The 23,130-nt window shown below is 38.3% G+C and overlaps 1 protein-coding gene across 1 annotated transcript in view; it reads left to right on the top strand.

Annotated features, from left to right (window-relative positions):
- Etfdh (electron transfer flavoprotein dehydrogenase) overlaps positions 1-23,130 on the top strand; it is a 28,360-nt gene that overhangs the window by 749 nt on the left and 4,481 nt on the right. The window contains exons 2-10 of the mRNA XM_036189454.1: positions 7,613-7,753; positions 8,671-8,900; positions 10,691-10,772; positions 11,190-11,308; positions 13,109-13,186; positions 16,484-16,630; positions 18,116-18,256; positions 19,604-19,747; positions 22,013-22,181. Of these exons, the coding sequence (XP_036045347.1) occupies positions 7,613-7,753; positions 8,671-8,900; positions 10,691-10,772; positions 11,190-11,308; positions 13,109-13,186; positions 16,484-16,630; positions 18,116-18,256; positions 19,604-19,747; positions 22,013-22,181 (1,251 nt within the window). The remainder of the gene's footprint in view (positions 1-7,612; positions 7,754-8,670; positions 8,901-10,690; positions 10,773-11,189; positions 11,309-13,108; positions 13,187-16,483; positions 16,631-18,115; positions 18,257-19,603; positions 19,748-22,012; positions 22,182-23,130) is intronic.

Here is a 23,130-nt window from a genome sequence, read left to right as displayed (position 1 = left end):
ACCAATTATGTCTGAAGCCGCAAAATTTTCTGTATTATTCTTAGTTAAATCCAGGCGCTTCTGTTAGGGGGTGCTTCTTCAAGCAGTTGGATGATATTTTTAAATTTTTACTTGAAAACAACCCCCTAATTCAAACAGAAGTTTAGAGGATCTAGAATTCTGTTGTAACTGGCCTCATGTGAATCTTTACGGAATTAAGATTTGGCTGTGGAATTTTTAAACAAGTATACATGTTGTAAATTCAAACCAAGCATCTATTACACACAGGATATGTTCTGTTTGGGGGACCATCAATGTACCAGATGCTGTCTTCTTAATTTAGATGCAGTCTGTCTTGAGTCTGGTCGGTGACTTTTCTTTGGATGCTAATTTGTTATAGTGTCATAACTCAATGACACACTAGTGACGACAACAAAGTGGATATGAGTGTGTAATGTGTATGGTTGATCGTTGTTCAGTGGACTCTGTGACTTTGCTTCTCTACAATAACAAGTCTCTAGGCCTAAATGTTCAGATGCTTCATGAGAGACACCAGGCTTGTTTTAGCAAAGGAGTAAAGGTTATGCCTTTTTTAAATTCCATGGTGGAAATCAGAGGTCACAGTTCAAACTGTTCTCAAGCAAATTAGTAGCTCTACAAATAATAGAATTAAAGTTTGTCATATTCCACTCATTAGTTTTCAGAAGTAAATGATAACTTGTGTATGCTAAACTACAGTGTATAATAGTCCTTTTTAATGATGACAGTATGTTTGAGCTCAAAGTGAATTTGAATATAATATTTATAGGTATCTTTTTCAAGATTTAGAATAAGTAAAGACTTAAACTTGTTTTTAATAAAGTATTCTCGATACAATTTCTTGTGCTTTTTATTTATTTATTTTGGTTTTTCGAGACAGCGTTTCTCTGTGTAGCCTTGACTGCCTGAAACTGTCTCTGTAGATGGGACTGGCCTCAAACTAACAGAGATCAACCTGCCTCTGCTTCCCAAGTGCAAGGATTTAAGTCATGTGTCACCACCACCACTCCGCAATATTGTAATCTTTAGTGTGCATTACAAGTAAAGAAAGTTGGTTTCCCTACCACTTTGAAATTATCAAAAGCAAATGTATAGTACTTACAAGGTATTAGACTTCTACTCCAAATTCTTTCTCCCACTTCATTATAACATTTATTGTCTTGATGTTAGGTATTACTTTAAAAACTGTTTTGTTAAAAAATATTAACCATGCAATTGGTACTATATAATAAAATTAGTTTATGTCAGGTTGACTTTGTTTAAACATGCCTTCTTTCTGTTTCATTAGAAGAAACATTTACCACAGCCTCAGTTTCCATGACTTCAGAGATAAATTCAAATCAATTACTAGTCTCAGAGTTTGACAGGTATTAGAAGAGACTATCTGAATTCTGTTTGTCTGCTGTAAATAGTGATTGTAGCTACTCACATATCTCAGGAAGTTATGAGGGATAAGATATGATAGCTTTGTTTTGTTTGCAATGGGTTCTCCTGTATCACAGGTTGGTTATGATCTCATTATGTAGCCGAGGATAACTTTGAATTCCTGATCCTCCCAGTGTACATCACCACCGCTGGTATATATAGTACTGGGGATTCAACTAGGCAAGTATTCTATCAACTGAGCCACATCCCCAACCAAGACATAGTATTAAAATGGAAAATTAAAATTAAAGTTCTTAACTATTCATTGTGTCCTGGAAAGTTTAAATTATATAGTCAAAATGAAATTCTTTGTTTTTGCTATTTACTTTTTAAAGTCCATATGTAAAAGTTTCTTCATTTGCATATGCTTCATAAGACACAGTTCAAGTTAGAAAAGGCCAGAATTTGCCAGGTGGTGTTGGTGGTAGTGGTGGTGGTGGTGGTGGTGGTGGTGGTGGTGCTCGCCTTTAACCCCATCATTCGGGAGGAAGAGGCAGGTGAATCTCTGTGAATTCGAGGCCAGCCTGGGCTACAGAGTGAGTTTGAGGAAAGGCTCCAAAGCTACACAGAGAAACCCTGTCTCGAAAAGCCAAAAGAAAAGAAAAGGAAAGGCCAGGATGTAGCTGGAGTTATCTCCAGGCCTGCATCTGTTCAGACCCGAATAAACAGTTGGAGACTTATATTACTTATAAACTGTATGGCCATGGCAGGCTTCTTGTTATCTAGTTCTTATATCTTAATTAACCCATTTCTATTAATCTATAAGTTGCCACATGGCTCGTGGCTTACCGGTACTTTTGCATCTCTCTTCCTCTGACTGGCAACTCCTGCCTCAGTCTTCCTGTTCCCAGCATTCTCCTCTCTGTTTATCCCTCCTATACTATACTTCCTGCCTGGCTACTGGCCAATCAGCATTTTATTTATCAATCAATCAGAGCAACACATTCACAGCCTACAGAAAGACATCCCCAGCACTTCCCCTTTTCTTTTTTTCAAAAAGGAAGGTTTTAACTTTAACATAGTAAAATTACATATAACAAAACAATTATCAGGCAAGAATTACAGTTACAATATCTAGTCTATTTATAATATCTAGTCTATTTGTATTTGGCAAAATTAAAAAAGATATCCGATCTATCCTTTATTTGTGAGTCTAAGGTTTCATATCTAACTTATCTTTTATCATAACTAAGGAAATTATACCTATCTAATCTTCAACTATATCAAAGACCTCAGAAGGATATAATATTACCTGAGAAATGGGAGAAGGATGCAAGCAACTTTCAGGAGTCTTGCAAGAGTAGACAGAGACAGCTAGTAGCCTGAACAGTCATCCAAAGTTCCTCTGTAAAGTTGGAGCATCTGTCTTCAGCCCACAGGTCTAGAGTCTCTCAGTCACTTCTCTCTATGTCCTGTAGAATGTCTGGCAGTTTCCTCTGTGAAGCAGGAACCTGAAGGACCATTTTGCCTTGCAAAGTTCAGTGGTAACCTTCCTATGGGTCCTCCTGTATGTCCAGTCAATCTAACAGTTCAGGCAAAAACAGTTTCTTGCCCAAATCGCTATTTTTGCCAAGAAGAAGATAAACTCCATATAGAGTGTCTTTGATGCCCATCCTCCTCTCTGAAGTAAATCAGTGCTGCCAGGAACAGACATGTCTCACTGTCCAGAAAGTTTAAATTTTTAAAACATTTTAAATGCCATATTCTGTAGGTTTTAAAGTGTTTGAAGATTACCTACCTAACTGAATTATATCTATATATACCTAGAAAACTTAACATGACTATATGTTTGACTATCATAGAAGACTAATTATTAATTTATATTTTTTAATTATCCATTACAATTTTAAATGAATTGCACAAACATAATATCTTAAACAAGAGTAGAAATGTACATATAGTATAACAAAATTAAATTTTTAATAAACTAAAATCTATAGCAATTTAAAACATTTTACACAAGTTGTTGCTCTATAATAGTAGATTTATTAATCTACCCTTTTATCCTATCTATCCTTTCTTCTTTAGAAAGAGATTGCGTTTATAGCCAACCTTTTCTTTTAGCAATATGCTTGGGTTTAGAGAAGGAGTGAGCCAATTCCATCTCCAAAGCCAGCTTGGTATATTTGGGAATTTGGGTGTAGTTTCTCTTACTACTTCCTGCTGGATGAGGGCACTGTATTCTTATGGGGATATAAAGAAAATTGAGTAATCCCTGAGGCTGTATTGTCTGAGCCAGTTGCCTTGAAACCATTCTGGATGTTGGATCATCTGGGCCATGGTATCACTGGAGACCTTTCAGGGGGTCTTGGCTGATCAAACCTGATGTATCTTTACCTAGAACAAATCCATAGCACTCGGGAGGCAGAGGCAGGTGGATCTCTTTGAGTTCGAGGCCAGCCTGGTCTACAAAGGAAGTTCCGGGAGAGGTGCAAAGCTACACAGAGAAACCCTGTCTCGAAAAACAAAAAAGAAAACAACAACAAAAATTTATTAATCTGTATTTTTTAATTATCCATTACAATTTTAAATGACTTGAACGAACTTTCTGTGGAAACAAAAGCAGAGCCTCCTTTCCAAAGCAGCATATCCTTAGATCCAAATTTTGAAATAAAGATACCTTTAAAATATATATATTGGTTTAACTGAGCAGCCTTTATAATCAAATGTATTTCTGCAGTTAAAAATCCCAAAGACTAAGAAAAAAAATAAAAGAAAGAAAAAATTTAAAAAAAAAACAAAAAAAAAAATCCCAAAGACTACACAATGCAGAGTCTCTGTGTAATATCCATTTTTACGTGGCTTATTTTTTATACTACCTTTACTGTCTCTTTAAAAACTTTATTTTTTAAAACTATTTCTTTGTATTACTGTCTATATTCATTCTTTTCTCTATTTCAAGCGTACATACATTTTTACACATGATGTAAACCATTTAAAGTCTTGTTCCATCTCAATCTGTCTTATTGTGAATCTATTGCTTGAAACTGCAGCATTTCCGCCCACCTCAGCTTCCCAACATGGCGGTGGTACATTTACTGCCAGCTGTGGACCTGGGAGCCATGTGTACCATCAACTGTCAGAAGCAATGAGTCTGTGCTTTTATCAAAGCAACGTGTAGCCCAGAAACCTTTTATTTTTTTTAAGTCTGTACTAGCAAAGGCTAAATCCAACACACAGTATAATGTGCAGCTCGCATATGCCTCATTCCTGCCATGTTGTAGGTCAAGCCTGTATGCCATGAACCCACCATAGAGTAGCTCAAGCACATGTCCCTTGTCTGCAGTATCTCTCCTCTCTCAATTGGATTTCTGGAGCTCAGCCTGCTGTCTGGCTGTGGATCTCTATATCTGCCTCCATCTGTCACTGGACAAAGGCTCTATGATGACAGGTTATTTGCTAGGCTAGTCACCAGAGTAGACTGGTCCAGGTACCCTCTGGACCACTGCCAGCAGACCAAGGTGGGGTCAACCTTGTGGATTCCTGAGAGCCTCCCCAGCACCCTACCTCTTCCTATTCCCATGATGTCCTCATCTATCATGGTATCTTCCTCCCTGCCCTCCCACTCTGTCCCTGTTCCAGCTTGACCCTCCCATTTCCCTATGTTCTCATCCCCCACTCTTCACCCTCTGCCCCCTACCCCCCAGTGCACTCATGTAGATCTCATCCACTTCTCCTTCACAGGATCATCCATGTGTCCCTCCTAGGGTCTTTCCCTGTTAGCTAGCCTCTCTGGAGTTGTGGGTTGCAGTCTGGCCATCCCTTTCCTCCCATTTAGTATCCACTTATGAGTGAGTACATACTATGTTTGTTCTTCTGAGTCTGAGTTATCTCATTCAAGATGATATTTTCTAGATCCATCCATTTGCCTGCAAATTTCATGATATCATTGTTTTATACTGCTAAATACTACTCCATTGTATATATGTGCCATATTTTCTTTATCCATTCTTCAGTTGTGGGGCATGGAGGTTGTTTCCAAGTTCTTGCTATTATGAATACTGATATGAACATAGTTGAGCAAGTGTCCTTGTGGTAAGATTGAACATTCCTTGGGTATATGCCCAGGAGTGGTATAACTGGGTCTTGAGGAAGACTTATTCCCAATTTTCTGAGAAACTGCCATACTGATTTCCAGAGTGGCTGTACAAGTTTGCATTCACACTGACAGTGGAGGAGTGTTCCCCTTTCTCCACATCCTCTCCAACATAAGCTGTCTTCAGTGTTTTTGATCTTAGCCATTCTGACAGGTGTTGTTTTGATTTGCATTTCTCTGATGACTAAGGATGTTGAGCAGTTCCTTAAATGCCTCTCAGCCATTTGAGATTCTTCTATTGACAATTCTCTGTTAAGCTCTGTAGCCCATTTTTTAATTGTATTGTTCAGTATTTTGATGTCTAGTTTCTTGAGTTCTTTATATATTTTTGGAGGTCAGCCCTCTGTCAGATGTGGGGTTGGTGAAAATCTTTTCCCATTCTGTAGGCTGTTGTTTGGTCTTATTGACCATGTCCTTTGCCTTACAGAAGCTTCTCAGTTTCAGGAGGTCCCATTTATTAATTGTCGTTCTCAGTGTCTGTGCTACTGGTGTTATATTTAGGAAGTTTACCGGTTCTTTTACATCTCGCTTCCTCTGTGTCTGGCTGGCAACTCCTGACTCAGCCTTCCTGTTCCCAGCATTCTCCTCTCTGTTTATCCCACCTATACTATACTTCCTGCCTGGCTACTGGCCACTCAGCATTTTATTTATCAATCAATCAGAGCAACACATTCATAGCATACAGAAAGACATCCCCAGCACCAGAATTTATATATACACATACGTATGTATGTTGAAATTGTTACTAGGAAGGTCCCAATCCATTTGACAAACAGGTATTGTTTGATTTTGTTTTTTGAAACAGAGTCTTTCTATGTAGCCATAGCTGGACTAGAACTCTATGTAGAACTCCTGGACTAGTAGTCACAGAGATCTGCCTGCCTCTGCCTCCAAATACCGGGATTAAAGACATGTACCACCATGCCCATCTGAATAGTTGTAGCTCTTGTATTTCAGTCTTTAATCTACTATTCATTATCACTCTATTCTTTATTTAAATTTTTATTTTGAACTTTATTTAGGATTTCAGATGAGTTGTATAACAAATATAGAGTTCCCATGTGCCTTTTCTCAAGCTTAACATTTTACATAATCATGGTGAATATCAAGACTAAGAAATTAACATTGATGAAATGTTGTTACACAACAAGGTTATTGAGATTCCAATTTTCTGGTCCAGGATCTAGTTTATATTGCTCTTAGTTAGCATACCTTCATCTATTTTAATAAGACAGTTCCTCTGCTTGTCTTTCGTGACCTTAATATTTTTAATGTGTATTTGTCAAGCATTTTATTGCATGCCTTGCAATCTAAATTTGCTTGGTGGTTTCTCATGATTTCCTGATTAGACTGAGGTGTAAGGATTTTTGAGGGTATGTATCACTGTACCACACAGGTAAAGAATCTTTCTCATTACATCATAACAATGGTATGTGATCTTTGTGTGTTGCTAGTAATATTCAAATGATATTTGATCACTTAATCCAAATTATATTTACTATACTTTTTCTATTATAAAGTTTGGGGTTTTTTTCTCTTTTAATCTTCTACTTATTAGAAACTAGTTAAGTACAGCCCATACTCAAAAGGAAAAGAATCAAAAAATTTATGAGTAGAGGCAGAGGCAGGTGGATCTCTATAGTTCAAACCCAGAATGTCTATGTCTACATAACAAGTTACACACACACACACACACACACACACACACACACACACACAAAAAAAAAAAAAAAAAAAAAAAATACCACATTGATTTAGTGGAAATCACTTTGACATAAAGAACAGGGTATGCATTTTTTCCAAATGTTTTTCTGTTTTTGTACCATTTAAAGAGTAACCATCTCCCCTGTATATATTCAGTCTCTGAGCTGTTCATTTACTATTCTAACTTGTTTTAAAAGATTTGAAAATTCTGCATCATGACCACAAGCTAACTGTATAATCATCTAAGAAAGAGCATGCTCCATTTCCATTTGTGCCATTCATTAAGAACAGTTGTTCTGCTTAGAGACTTTTCATTGTATGACAGATGAAAGCTAATCTTAAAAGATATTGTTCATAATTTTTATGCAGTGTATCAGTGCTTTCATGCCTTAAAAATTAAGAAAAAGTGCCTACCCCTGTGTGCTACAAGATGGTCTTCAACTTCTGTTGTACCTCAAATTACTACCCACTATACTGTTCATCCCCGGGAAAAAGACAAAAGATGGGAAGGTATGTAATAATGTTCATAATTCTTGAGACTTTCCGAGATACTTTGTATTATCTTGTTGGTATGAATATTTTATTTTTCATGATAATTTAAAAGCATTCAAGATACCTCACAGCTTTATCAAATGTGTCACATAGTACTATTTAGATAAGTAAAAACTTTGTTGTTGTTGTTGTTGTTCATTTGTTTCTTTCTCAGAATAGGGCTTCATGCAGTGGCCTGGCTTTGAGCACCTGCTCTTACCTCCTAAGTATTGATATCATGAGTGGGCACCACTATGCCTTATAAATTTATTTTTTTAAATAAATCTTTTTTTTAATGTGCATTGGTGTTTTGACATGGGTGTCCAGTCTCCTGGAACTGAAGTTACAGACAATTGTGAGCTGCCATGTGGGTGCTGGGAATTGAACCTGGGGCCTCTTAACCACTGAGCCATCTCTCCAGCCCTGTGAATACTCTTAATAAAGGTCAAATAAGTAGATAGATGTCATTTGTAATCATTCTTTATAGAATAAACTAAAGTCTAAATTTCCTTTGTGCTCTCCTTCCCAGTCAGTCAGTGCTCTTAACTGCTGAGCCATCTTTCCAGCTCATGAATTTATAATAATGGATTTCAAAGCCAAAACTTGGTTTATGGGAACCAAAATAAGATACACAATGAAATAGAACCTAAGAGAACCTGAAACTCATCAAATGATACATTTACTATATTTATATCGAATGTTATATTATTATGCATAGCCCAGAAAGAATATCTATAAATTATACTCTGAAGTATAGTGAGCACACTAAAATACATATTAAAGTATTCTAAACCAGCATATGACTCATGTGGTTATCAGGTCATATTAATTGTTCTTTATTTTTTAAAGAATTTAAAAAGTATTGTTCTTTATTTTTCACGTGTTTCGTCTCCCAGGAGTGAATATGGAGAGATTTGCAGAAGAAGCAGATGTGGTAATAGTTGGCGCTGGCCCTGCCGGGCTCTCTGCAGCTATCCGTCTAAAGCAGCTGGCTGCTGAGCATGGGAAGGACCTCCGTGTGTGTCTGGTGGAGAAAGCTGCTCAGATCGGGGCTCACACGCTCTCAGGGGCTTGCCTTGACCCAGCCGCTTTTAAAGAGCTCTTCCCAGACTGGAAGGAGAAGGGGGTAGGACAAGCTGATTCTTACACAGGTTTAACCTTTGCTGTTCTACTTTTACATTAGTGACATAAGAAAGCCTTTTTGTGTAAGCCTCAATCATTAGGCATTGAATATATATACTCTTAGATCTTTTAATTTAAAAGGAACCAAAGAAAAGAGTCTATAGTCAGTGGTATAACATGGACAAACCCTGGGTTCAGTCTCCAGCACCACACACAAATGAACAAAAACTGGAAAGCTAGTTTGGCAAACCAAAATAAGATACACAATGAAATAGAACCTAAGAGCACCTGAAACTCATCAAATGATGTATTTACTCTATTTATATCAAATGACATATTATTATGCATAGCCCAGAAAGAATATCTATAAATTAAATAGATGACTCTTATACTCTTAACACGGAGGAAGCAGAAGCAGGAGGTCGATGAACCCAATGCCAGCCTGGCTACATAGCAGACCCAATCCAAGATAAAAAAGAAGTAACAAAATTGTAACTTGAGGTAGTAACTCATATTTTTATACAATTTTTATGTATTGTTTATTATTTTGTGTGTGTGAGAGTTTTGCTTGCATATATGCATGTGTACCACTTGTGAGCCTGGTGCCTTTGAAGGTCTAAAGAGGGCTTCAGATCCCCAGGAACTGGAGTTACAGACAATTGTGAGCTGCTATGTGGGTGCTGGGAATTGAACCTGGGGTCTCTTAACCACTGAGCCATCTCTCCAGCCCTGTGAATACCCTTAATAAAGGTCAAATAAATATATAGATGTCATTTGTAATCATTTTTTAATGGAATAAACTAAAGTCTAAAATTTACTTTGTGCTCTCCTCAAAATAGCATGCCTTTTTTTAACACAAAAACACTTTAAAGGAACAGCTATCATTGAACTGGTACAATGTCAGTTCTAATGTCAAAGCCCTTTATTGCCTTGACACCCTTTCTCTCTCTCTCTCTCTCTCTCTCTCTCTCTCTCTCTCTCTCTCTCTCTCTCACACACACACACACACACACACACACACACACACACACACAGGGTGTCAATGGGCTATCATTATATACGTGTTAATTGTCTTTATCACCTAAAAGGATAAATTTTCTAATTTTTTTTCAACAAGGCAGGCAGTTTCAGCTTGGAGCCAGGCACTTAGGCTGTACTCCCACAGAGACAGGGAAACATGATGGGCACAGTTCAAACATGTCTCCAAAGCTTCTAGACAAGAGGTTTCTAGGACAAAACTACCAAGACATATAGGTTAGCTTTTAAGATTTCCATCTCAAGGCTGGAGAGAAAACTTCAGAGCACTGGAATTGCTTTTCCAGAGGATCAAAGTTCAATTCCCAGCACTCATGTGACAGCTTATAACTGTCCATAACTCCAGTTCCAGGAGATCCAAAGCTACCTTCTGGCCTCTGTGGGCTCTAAGCACCCAAATGGTACACAGCCGTACAATCAGGCAAAACACCCATACATATTTAAAAAAAAAAAAAAAAAAACTGTTTCAAACAGACATTTAAAAAAAGATTTAGTTACCCCAGCACTCGGGAGGCAGAGCCAGGTGGATCTCTGTGAGTTCAAGGCCTACAAAGTGAATTCCAGGAAAGGTGCAAAACTACACAGAGAAACCCTGTCTGGGGGAGATTTAGTTACAAGGTTTCCAAAGGAAAGACTGAAAGAAAAGTGAAGAGGAAAAGAGGAGTTCCTTTTGCCTTCTCTCTTTAAGATTTTAAAGTGTACGTTCAGCCCTCCAAATATAACTGAAAACATTTCCTCCCTGTTTTCATTTGTTCCTAGGCTCCACTTAACACTCCTGTAACGGAAGACAGATTTGCAATTCTAACAGAGAAACATAGAATTCCTGTGCCAATTCTTCCAGGTAGAGTATGGCATAGTCAAGAGACTATGGACTTGCACAGCTCAGAGAAGCTGCATTTCAGTGTGCCCTCCTTGCAGACGAGAAAATTGAAGCTCTGTGACGTGAAGGACTTGCTCAGAGATACCGAGCTAATGAGAAAGCCAGAGTAGGAAGCAGTTCTTTTGTCTTCTAGTCTAGAAGAGCTTTGTAAGCCAGCCAAGAATTTCTAATTCTAGGCTTTAATATTGATTTTATTTTAATAACCTGGAACTTTCAATCAAACCTATTTTATTTAATAACTTGTCATTGTGGCCATAAAGATAATATGTATATTTATGCAGCTGTACACATTGGTTAGATTTTTTTTAAATTAAGTATATTATTATTTAGCTGCCATAGCAATAAAATGTCAGATTTTAATTCCATAAATATTTGCAGGTCTTCCAATGAACAACCATGGCAATTACATTGTGCGCCTGGGACACCTGGTGAGCTGGATGGGGGAGCAGGCAGAGGCTCTGGGAGTTGAAGTGTACCCTGGATATGCTGCAGCTGAGGTCTGTGTGGTTTGGCTTTTAACACGTATAGGAAACAATCTCTTTTTATTTAGAAAATAATTCAGTAATTTTACAGAAGTAAATTGTTCTTTTAAAAAAATCATAGGATTTTAGAATTTCAGGACTGGAGAAAATAACTAAAATGTTTTAATCTAAAGAGGAACTGAATTTCATATATTCCCCCATCATGTGATGAACACCATAGGGATAGGATAATTCCCTCGGTGTGGGAATTCTCTGCTCTGTGCTTTGCAGAGTAAGTCTGTGCCTCTTCCACGGGCATCCTTCTTGCCGTTGTCTGCTCTCTTCCACCTTTACTCACCAGGAGGTTTGTGTTTCCCAGGCTACGTAGTCTCATTTCTTTCAACCATCACGCTGTGTCATTTGATTGCCCTTGGTGTTCTTGCCCTCTAATGAACACATTCCTTTTCATCCCTTCTTAATACCTATGGTAATATAGATATTATATATTAATGTTTATATGTATATATATATATATATATTAATATCTATGATGAATAAGCTAGTTCAAGCTTTGTGTAGATTATTCTTCATTCTGGAAACTTCTGCTAATTCTCACAAAGCAATAGTTTTTGGCAACCATTATAAACTGTTGACCCCTATAAATAAAATTTGAAAACCCAGAAGGATCTCTCTAACTTGTCAAAAGTGATTTAAATCACTTTAATATTGAATGAGCACTAAACCAAAAACACCACTATTGTCACAGGCTGAGAAAGCTTTTAAACAGCCTGGCAGCCAGGCATGATGGTGCACACCTTTAATCCCAGCACTCAGGAGGCAGAGACAAGCAGATCTCTGTGAATTTGAGGCTAGCCTGGTTTATATAACAAGGTTATATATCAGGTTAGCCACGGCTACATAATGAGACCCTGTCTCAGAAACGAGGGGGCTGGAAAGAGGATGGCTCAGTGGTTAAACGCACTGGCTGCTTCTCCACAGGATCCAGGTGTAGTTCCCAGCACCTACATGCCAGCACACACAACTGTCTGTAACTGTAGTGCAGGAGACCTGCCACCCTCTTCTGACCTCTGCAGGCACAGCATCCACATAGTGCACAGACATACATTCGGCCCAAACACTCATACACGTTAAAAAAAAAAAAAAACACCTTTTTTAAGGAATTTGGCTGGAAAAATACAGTGAAATAAGAGTGAGGGGCAAGGAGCAATTCTTTTGTCTTTGGTGTCAGAGAAAATGCAAGTTCTTTACCAATCAAAGCCAAGTTAAAGACCTGGGCTCCTGCATTGTCCTTGTTGCTAAAAAGTCGTTTCCCAGCCCTTACACACGCATTTGGCCTTTTAGACCTCTATGTGGGACTTGCTTCTTGTTAAATGTGCTTGACTGGGCTCCGTGCCAGTCACAGGTGGGTGATTTACGGAGTACTACTTATGGCCTCCAACACGGCTTCTCTTGTTCTTCTTCACTTCTTTCCTGATACTCTTACTAGGTTGTATTGCTTGCTTTAGTGCTGTGAGCCAGACCTCAGATCGCTTCCTACAGCCTTCTCCACTTGTGTTCACCCTTGGATCACTGTCCATTGCTTCCCTACGAGTCATGAGATGCCAGGGTACATTTTAGACTTGGCTTCCCAAAGAGCATTTCCTCTACTGGAAACAGAAATGAAGGGGTCAGGATAGTGCATTTCCTCATCTTCACAGCTTTTTATTTCCCTCACCCTCTTCAGGCTCCAAAGTGAGCTGCATCACCATCATTTCAGATATGTCACAGTTAGCATGAATGCCGAGGAAATAATAAAGTCGCTTCTGTCATTTTCAGATCCTTTATCATGAAGATGGCAGTGTAAAAGGAATTGCCACTAATGATGTGGGAATACAAAAGGATGGTGCACCAAAGGTACCTTTATAGTTACATGCTTAAAGAGAAGAAGCAGGGGGAATGGAGAGATGGCTCCGCAGTTAGGAGCATTGGCTGCTCTTCCAGAGGACACAGGTTCAATTCCCAGCACCCACATGGCAGTTCACATCTGTCTGTAATTCCAGTTCCAAGGCTTCTGACACCCTCACACAGACATATATGCAGGCAGAACACCAATGCACATAAAATAAAAATTAAATTAAAAAGAAGTGGCAGGCATGGTTCCACATCTGCAGTCCCAGTACTTGAGAGGCTTAAGATGAAGGTCAAGACCAGCCTAAGCCACATACAAGACCTTTTCTCAAAAAACAAACAAACAAAACATCAACCAACTCAAACTCAGTATTTAGGTTTTCCCATAAACTACACAATATGTGGGTTTCAGAATATAATTAATAATAGTGGTGTTTTTCACAGTTGATATTTAAAAACAAAAAACAACAACAAAAAAAACCAGAAGCAAGCCAGGTGGCAGTGGTGCATGCCTTTAATCGCATTTAATCCCAGCACTCGGGAGGCAGAGCCAGGCAGATCTCTGTGAGTTCAAGGCCAGCCTGGTCTACAGCGCAAGATCCAGGACAGGCACCAAAACTACACAGAGAAACCCTGTCTCAGAAAACTAAAAACACGGAAAAACACTTTATAAAGATAAAACCTGAGTCATAACCATATAAAACGAGCGTGAAAGACTCAGGCAGTTGTCGGAGCCAGTACAGTCATCCGCATTGGCACACTACGGTTTCGTTCCTGGAGACAAGAATCATTTACTCTGTTAGCAGCAGGAATCTTTTGGGAAATGTAAAACGGGTTGCCTTCCTCTCATTCAAAATGTCAGCCTAACAGAGTACACATGGACACGTGTTATCTGTAACTAGTATGTAGAGCACATACTACAAAACCAAGAGCCACTAATGAGATTAATAATTAAACTACAGGCCAGGCATTGGTGGCGCACACCTTTAATCCCAGCACTCAGGAGGCAGAGGCAGGCGGATCTCTGTGAGTTCAAGGCCAGCCTGGGCTACCAAGTGAGTTCCAGGAAAGGCGCAAAGCTACCAGGGAAACCCTGTCTCGAAAAACAAAATATATATATACATATATAAAAGTACAGATTTAAACAGGCATATCTAGAGCTAGGCATGACAACTGAACCTGTAATCCCAGCATTAGGGAAGCTGAGGCAGGATAGCTGTGAGTTTGAGACTAGCCTGGCCTATAGATGAGACCCTGTTTTTAAAAAAAAAAAAAGAAAGAAAGAAAGAAAAAAAAAAGATTGAAAAAGAATCTTCTATGTAAGCCTAGATTGAAGCTGAAAAGAATTACCAAGCTCTCAAGTGTAACGTTCATTTTCTGTCACAAGAACAAATACAAATTCCTGTCTTGACACATTGTCTGTGTGTATTACCTAGTCTCCTAACAACTGCATGCTCAGTTTCTTGAGCACAGAAGTAGTAGATGGCTACCCTGGTCCTGGGTTACTTTGGCTTAGTGATATTTAGCTCCTTTCTGCCTTTCTTGAACAAAATTAGGAATCTAGTCTACTGCAGCATGTCTTCCTGCTTAGAAAGCAAGTGGCAGAGATATACAAGCTGTTTTCCTGTGCAAAGATTTTCTATATATTATGACAATTTAAATGTATTAGAACATATATATTAGAACATATTTATTAGAACGTATAACAACTAATAAGTAATATTACAACATCACAACAAAGACAACAGATCCTACCTTTCTAATATTTCATTTTTGTTCTCATTCAAAATTTCTCATGTTCTATGCTTTGTATTTATAAAAAATGTATTTTATATCTATATAAATATAACGCATAAAAGAAGCCAGGCGTGGTAGCACATACTTATAGTCAGTTGAGTAACCTGAACCCCAGTGCTCAAAACCAGCCTTGTCAACACAGTGAAAAACTGAAAGGAAGAAACCTACAGCACCGTCCAAGAACGCAACGGGCTCCACTGCCCACCTTTGCCTGGAAAAAGAGGGATTGTCTCTGCTGCTGTCCACTCACTTTTGAACCTGCTGTAGCTTGGTTTTGACTTCCGACATTCGGAGACAGCTCCAGTTTGTCATGGCGGTCAGCTTTGCCTTCTTACTTGACCTTCTAGTGTATGCATATCTGTGTAGATGACAGAGGTGACGCAAACGAGCACTCCTCCAGAAAAAAGAAATTATCGACCCAAGTGAAAGATGTCCCATTTCTCTGAGTGCACTAAGGTAGTCCTGAGGTCATTCTTACAGTTCAGACTGAATAACGCATTGGCTGGAGTTCACAGCCAGGGTGGGCTTCACAGCAAGCCATTAAAAAAAACAATGTGATCTGTCTGACCACTAAAAGTGAATGCTTCATTTGTGGTACTTTAGGTAAATTACATCTAATGTATAAACAATTATGAAACATTACCTCGGTATAAAACTATTAATTATATGGATATATCTGTATACACACATGCAAGCAAACTCCTAAGTAGAAAAACATCAAGAAAGATACATTTTATAAGGGACTGCCTTAAGTATTGTTCTAAAGTACCTGCCATGTGTTAGATGTAAATGCAAAAAGTAACAAGTCTCCTGTAGCCTGCTTTTGTTTTGTGTTGAACTCTTCTCTTCAGTGTGGCCTAAGCTGATCTCAGGTTCACAATCCTGCCTTGGTCTCTTGAAGAATGCACCATGCCTAGCTTTTATATACATACATACATAATACATATATACGAATGATTATTTTTTTAGTGGAAGAAGTCATTTGTTTTACAATACTCTATGTTGAACAATAAGGAAAAAGTTAAAGTAAACAAAGCAAGTAGCTGAGGAGGGTGTTGAATACACTCTACTTGTGCTTAAAAGGATGTAACTAGTGTTGGGGATTTAGCTCAGTGGTAGAGCGCTTGCCTAGCAAGCACAAGGCCCTGGGTTTGATCATCAGCTAAAAAAAAAAAAAAAAAAAAGAAAAAGGATGTAACTAGATTCTATATAGTCTGTAGTTCATTTTTTTTTTTTTATGATTCACAAGAAACCTATAGGTTTTTTTTTCTAATGGTAAATGGAAACTCAGAAATATATGGAGACAGGAAGGCCTTTTCATTTGTAGAGAAATTTTGAGCATAATCATACTTTGCTTTTCTGGAAATAAGACATTATAGATTTAGACTCTACTTATAATAGTTCTGTTAATTTTTCTTTCTGTTATATAGTCTACTATGTCTTGTGTACCTACATTATTATTTATTTAATGTATCAATGTTACTTTAACGTAGTTTTGCTTTTTAGACAACATTTGAGAGGGGACTAGAGCTACACGCCAAAGTCACCGTCTTTGCAGAGGGTTGCCATGGACACCTAGCCAAGCAGCTTTATAAGAAGTTTGATTTGAGGGCCAGCTGTGATCCCCAGACTTACGGAATTGGTTTGAAGGAGGTATCCTGATTTGTTTGTACAATTTTTATTTTAAGTAATGGAATTTAATTTGTATTATCATATAGTTTATAATACTGAATTTTACACTTAAAATTTTTCATTAACTTCAAATGTTCCTTATAACTAAAACTGGAATATTTTCTGAGGTGCAAGAAATTGTTACAGGTCAAATGATTGCCTAAATTGTGTATACAATAAGACTTAAACTTGCAAATTTTGAATCTTAATATTTTTCATAGCCTGCCCTTCTATGGTTATCTCATTTGCTGCTTTGTAGAATGGCCACATCCTACAAAGAATTATTTATTCAAAATTATAATGTAAAAATATTTCATTAAATAATTCAGACATTGTATATTGATCTATAATTTAGTAAGGTTAAATGTATTTTCTTAATTTATTCTATAGTCTATTAACCCTTTAAATTTGTTTATTTTGCAATGCTATGGATTAAACTCAGGGCCCTTAATAACATTCTACTGCTGAGCTACATCCCAAGCTTCCAAACTAGTTTAAGAATTTTAAGACAGGCATGGTGGTATAGATCTGTACTCTTAGTACTTGGGAGGATGGGGCAGCCTCAGCTATATAGCAAGGTTCAGTCTAAATAAGTAAAAGAGAGAGAGGGAGAGAGAGAATGAGAATGAATGTGTGTGTATGTTCAAACAAGGTCTCACTATATAGCTTGGGCTGGGCTGGAACTAGCTATGTAGACCAGTAGACCAGGCTGGTCTTGAATTCACAGAAATCTGGGATTAAAGGCTTGTACCACAATTCCCAGCACATATATATATATATATATATATATATATATTTTTTTTTTTTTTTAAAGGGGCTAAGGGATATCATAGAGGGCTTGCCTAACCATGTGAGGCCATGAGTTCAATCTCCAGCACTTCAACTTTGCCGGGCAGTGGTGGCATACACCTTTAATCCCAGCACTTGGGAGGCAGAGCCAGGCAGATCTCTGTGAGTTCAAGGCCAGCCTGGTCTACAGAGCAAGCCCCAGGACAGGCAGGCACCAAAACTACTACAGAGAAACCCTGTCTTGAAAAACAAACAAACAAACAAGCAAATAAATAAATAAACAGATAAAGACAAATAAAATAAACAACTTCATTATTTTGTGAATAAGTTTGCAGTGAACAGTGACTTTACTGTACAATGACTGAGTGGGAAAGATAAAGGAACAGATTGAATTGTTTTGCTCTACTTATGTTTCCCTTCTCCCCCAACAGTGAACATGCTCAAGCAGCCAGTACTCCAGAAATTCCTTTTTCAGTGGTCTTTTCTATAATCCCACAAAAGAAATTCTTAGAGGTTCTAATGTCTTGAAGGGTTCGTAACTTTTGTGACTCATTTCTTTATCCTGGTTTAATATGTAATCATTTGATATAATTTTCCTTGATGTACAGAATAATTTTTTTTACAGCTTTCATTTGTAATTAATACTGTAAAACTTCTTGGGCTTGTTTTTGTTTTTAGTTATGGATTATTGATGAAAAGAAATGGAAACCTGGAAGAGTAGATCACACTGTTGGTTGGCCCTTGGACAGACATACTTATGGAGGCTCTTTCCTTTATCATTTAAATGAAGGTGAACCTCTAGTAGCTGTTGGCTTTGTGGTAAGTTATCTTCCCATTGCAAAAGATTTTGCCAGAATTATAGTGGTTTGTGTGAAAACAGGGTTTTAAACCTAGAGAATACTTTTCCATTAGAAAGCTGACTTTTGAATTTATCTGAATGTGTCTGGCTACTATAGACATTCATCAACTTACTTAGCTAAAATACTAGTGGCTACCACACTCCGGGCACTGTTCTCTAGAAGCTTTGTGGAGATTGGTCAGTACATTTTGTAGCCATCCTGTGCTATGAAACATAACCTTATTGTGCCAGTGAGAAAACTGAAATCTGAGCAAATTAACCACGTCTATCCAAAGGCCACAGTAATGAGCACAAGGTAACTTTTATAAAAGAAAGCATTTAATTGGGGACTTGCTTACAGTTTCAGAGGGCTAGTCCATGATCAATGGTGCTGGAGCAGTAGCTGAGAGTTTTACATCCTGATCTGAAGCCAAAGAGAGACTGGGCCTAGTCTGGGCTTTTAACTACACCAAGCCCATTCCCAGGGACACACCTCCTCCAGCAAGGCCACACATCCTAACCCGTCCAAACAGTTCACCTAACTGGAGAACCAAGCTTTCAGATATATGAATCTCTGGGGGTCTTCTCATTCAACCCACCAGTGATGGAGGCAGGATTCATGCCTGATGCTGACTTTAAAGCCCACTTCCACCACAGCATGCTGCCACTGAAAATAAAATTGGCCCTCAGTTTGAACCTACTACTTAAAAACAATCACAGGCAATTTCCTCTTCTGTCACTATAGCAACAAATTATATCTTGAACATTCTGAACAATGCAAACCAGATCGTTTCCATCCCTTGTCGTTGACAGCAGCATCATGGTACAGTGTCATGATCCTACTTTTACATGACACACCGTTGAATTATGCACTGTCAGTGCTTCGTGCTCTCGGTTTCTAGTGTCCCTTTATGGTACTTACCCTCGTGACTCAGTCTCATCAAAGGAAAAAGCTGTGGCTGTTCATTTTAGCACTATTACTGCCGTGAAACCTGCATCTCATCCCGCCGTTTCTCTGAATACAATTTACATCCCTTTTCTTCATTTCTGGCCTAGTAGTACTATAACATAGATTAACTATCTTCCTTGTAGAGTTCCTATTGATAGACGAGTAATAAGTAATCAAAACTCCATTTGTGGAGACTTATTTACAAATAAGGTTTTGATTACTTTTTCCCTTAATATGGATTTTGATTTCCAGAGCACAATGGTTTTTTAATGTCTTCTTAATTTGTAAAGTTTTGCTGGTTATAAACACATATTACCCTTTTGCTTACTTTTCCTCAGAGTTTAGAGTTGATCTGTTTTCATTTGGGTTTTGGGTTAAGGTTGGTCTCGACTATCAGAATCCATACCTGAGTCCGTTCCGAGAGTTCCAGAGATGGAAGCACCACCCAAGCATCCAGCCCACACTGGAAGGTGGGAAGAGGATAGCCTACGGAGCACGGGCGCTCAACGAAGGCGGCCTGCAGGTAGCTCCAGCACTCACTCTCCAGTTTTAGTTTGTAAACTAAATAACCAGTCAAGAACAAAATAATTCTTCCCTAGGGAGAAAATTTATTTAAGGAATTTAACAAAATACTGTTTGTAAAATTATGCATGAACACAGTAATTAATTACACTATGAATTTAGATTCAAGAATGTTGAGAGCTGGAGAGATGGCCCAGTGGTTAAGAGCACTTGTTCTTGCAGAGGACTCAGGTTTAACTCTAGCACCCACATGACAGCTCACAATGTCCCCAGCTCCAGTTTCAAGGCATCTTGACATCCTCTTCTGACCTCCTCAGACACTAGGCACACACATGGTACACAGACATACGGCAGAACACTCATACACATGAAAGAAGAAAAGAATATATTGATTTCATTGGGTGTGGTGGTGCATGCCTTTAACCTCAGTACTTGGTTAGCAGAGGCAGGTGGAATTCTTGAGTTTGAGGCCAGACAAGAATAAGAATTCATAGTGAGACCATCTCATTCGTGTGTGTGTGTGTGTGTGTGTGTGTGTGTGTGTGTGTTTTGGTACACGCCTTTAATCACAGCACTGGGGAGGCAAAGGCAGGTGGATCTCTGTGAGTTCAAGGCCAGCCTTGGCTACAGAGTGAGTTCTAGGAAAGGCGGCGCAAAACTACACAGAGAAACCCTGTCTCAAAAAATCAAAAAAAAAAAAAAAAAAAAAAGAAAGAAAAAAAAAGAAAAAGAAAAAGATATATATATCTGCATGAGCCTTTTATTTTTTTACTAGAAAACAAAAATTGTGTAATTCATGCTATTTTCCTTTATTCTTTAACTATACTAGGAAAGTGAAAATTTTCAAAAATGATTTATCCCAACTAAGTCTTTCAGGTAGCCTCTGTTAGGATCCTGCCAATTATTCTGTGTTAGTACACATTCAAAACGAATATTTTGCAATATGATTAATTTACTGAGTAGGTATTGAACAATGAAATAGGACCTAAATGGCCATGATAAAAGCTGTCAGTACTGTTGTTAAAAAGTGTCAGACGAGTAAGATCATTGAAAACCAGCTCTAAGGGTTGGAACAAGATAGCTTCTCTGACCTTCAGGATCCTGTCATCCTATCTAGTCTAGCTAGATTCTAGGGATATTTTAGAAATTGGGGTCTGATTTTCTTTGATTGAATTAGAAAAGTAACATGGGGGGGGGGAACTTAGCCTTAAAATAAAGTTCAGAATACATTGTTGCTATTAACATTGTCTTAATGGCATTATAAACAAGTCACTCAAATATGTGTGTATGTGTGCACATGTATGTGTACATGCATAGATCAGAGGACAACTTGTGAGACTTGGTTCTCTCTTTCCACTATGGATTATGAGGATGAAACTCAAGTCATGAAGCTTGACAGCAAGCTTTCCCCACGGAACCATCTCAGCAGCCTGGGCATGGTCCTTCTCGGATTCCTTCTGCCCTCGGGTTTGCTTCTTGCTGTAGAATTCTACCATTGGAGGAACTGTGGCCACAAAGCCTTCCTTCCCCATGTCTTCTGCAGCTGATGGCAAGTTTTGTGAGTCTCAGTCAGCACCATCAAACTTTCACCACTCCACCACCCACTCAACAAAGGCCTGTCTATGGCTGAATTTAGATAGCCCCAGAGAAGAAAAACTGCATCTGAAGAAAAGAACAACCCTGCATTGGCCTTCTTCCTTTTCAGACTCAAGGATATGTTCCCGTGCAGTTTTTTCAGCTCCTACTCTTTAAACAATATACTTTATTGGCTAAAGTGAAAATACGGAGACCTTTATTATATTGGTTGTTTAATCAGAAATTGAAAGTTCAGTTTGTTAAGCTAATAAAATTTGTTTAGAGTAGTAGCTAGTCATTGTAATGCCATTAGATCATAGTTATCCATCTCTACATGTCAGACTAAAATAAAAAGATGATATGGAATCTTTTCCTCAAACATGTAAAGGAAGTTAGTTTGTCATTCAAATTTAGAAAATCTTCTAACCATGACACAGATACATATTAATAAAAGCATGTCATTTCAAATGTGCTGGGTGATAATCCCTTCCCATAGAGATCAGGCATGGAATAAGAAAAAAAAGGGAAATGGCCATAGTCCTAATCCTAAACTGCCCTGCCTGGGCTTCCTTCCCTGGCTGCTGTGTCCCTTTCATATTGTTTATTCATCTTCTTTTCCTACAGCCTTAGGTTTGGGTATGTGTTTCTGCCTCTTTTGAGCTGACAGATGTATTCTGAATCTTCTTTTCAGTCTATACCAAAACTCACTTTTCCTGGTGGCTTACTAATTGGTTGTAGCCCTGGTTTCATGAATGTTCCCAAGATCAAAGGTACTCACACAGCAATGAAAAGTGGAAGTCTGGCAGCAGAATCAATTTTTAATCAACTAACTAGTGAAAATCTCCAATCAAAGACGACAGGTGAGAAACTCCTCCTACAGTAAAGGACCACTAATACAGTCAGAAACTTTAAAACTGTCATGTTATTCTCATCCAAAATATAGTACCAGTGATTGTCTCCTTTTGGATTTGATGGTACATCTGCATTGCATATATGGAATGATTCAAAAGGCATCACACCAATTCCCAAGTATCTGTAGACTAGAAACAGAGCCTCACCACACAGGGCAAAATCAGCCACCTATCCTTAGCAAATACTGCAAGCATAATCACATGACTCTGCTGTGCCAGAGAACAGGCACTGCCACCACCATAGATCATTATGAGGCCATCTAACTGGGCATCCATTAATCAAAAGAGACAGGCAGGTTTCTATGAGTTCCAGGGCAACCAAGGCTATACTATGAGACCCTATTTCTAAATCAGTTAATTCAAATAAAAAGATCCCCTGGCAAGTCTCTTATTTTGAAATCTAATTTTTCCTTTCATTTCTTTTCTTTTTATAACTATTTTTGTGTATACATGTAATATATAGGGCTGGGGCATGTACATGCTACAGTGCACATATGGAGGTCAGAGAACTTAAAATTTTTTTTACTATCATTGTTTACTTGTGTACGTAGGTATATGCACATGCGTGCAAGTTCCTGCAGAGGCCAGAGGAGTCAGATGTCCCTGGAGCTGGGAGTTACAAGCAGTTGTGAGCCACCTGATGTGCATGCTGGGAATCAAACTTAGGTCCTCTGGAAGAGTACTATATGTTCCTAACTGCACATGGCACCTGTCTGGCTCACTATCAGAAGACTTTGGAAGTCAGTTCTTACACATTTATGTAGTTCCCAGGAACTGAACTCAGGTCCTCACACTTGCTTGGCAAGTGCATTCACTAGCTGAGCCATCTTCCTGCTCTCAAAAGAAACCTCCCAAGGAACACTGTAATCACATAACTATTCCCAATGGAACCTTAACT

The sequence above is a fragment of the Onychomys torridus genome, chromosome 6 (assembly GCF_903995425.1).
Source record: "Onychomys torridus chromosome 6, mOncTor1.1, whole genome shotgun sequence".
NCBI lineage: Eukaryota > Metazoa > Chordata > Mammalia > Rodentia > Cricetidae > Onychomys > Onychomys torridus.
This window is presented reverse-complemented; position numbering and strand designations above follow the sequence as displayed.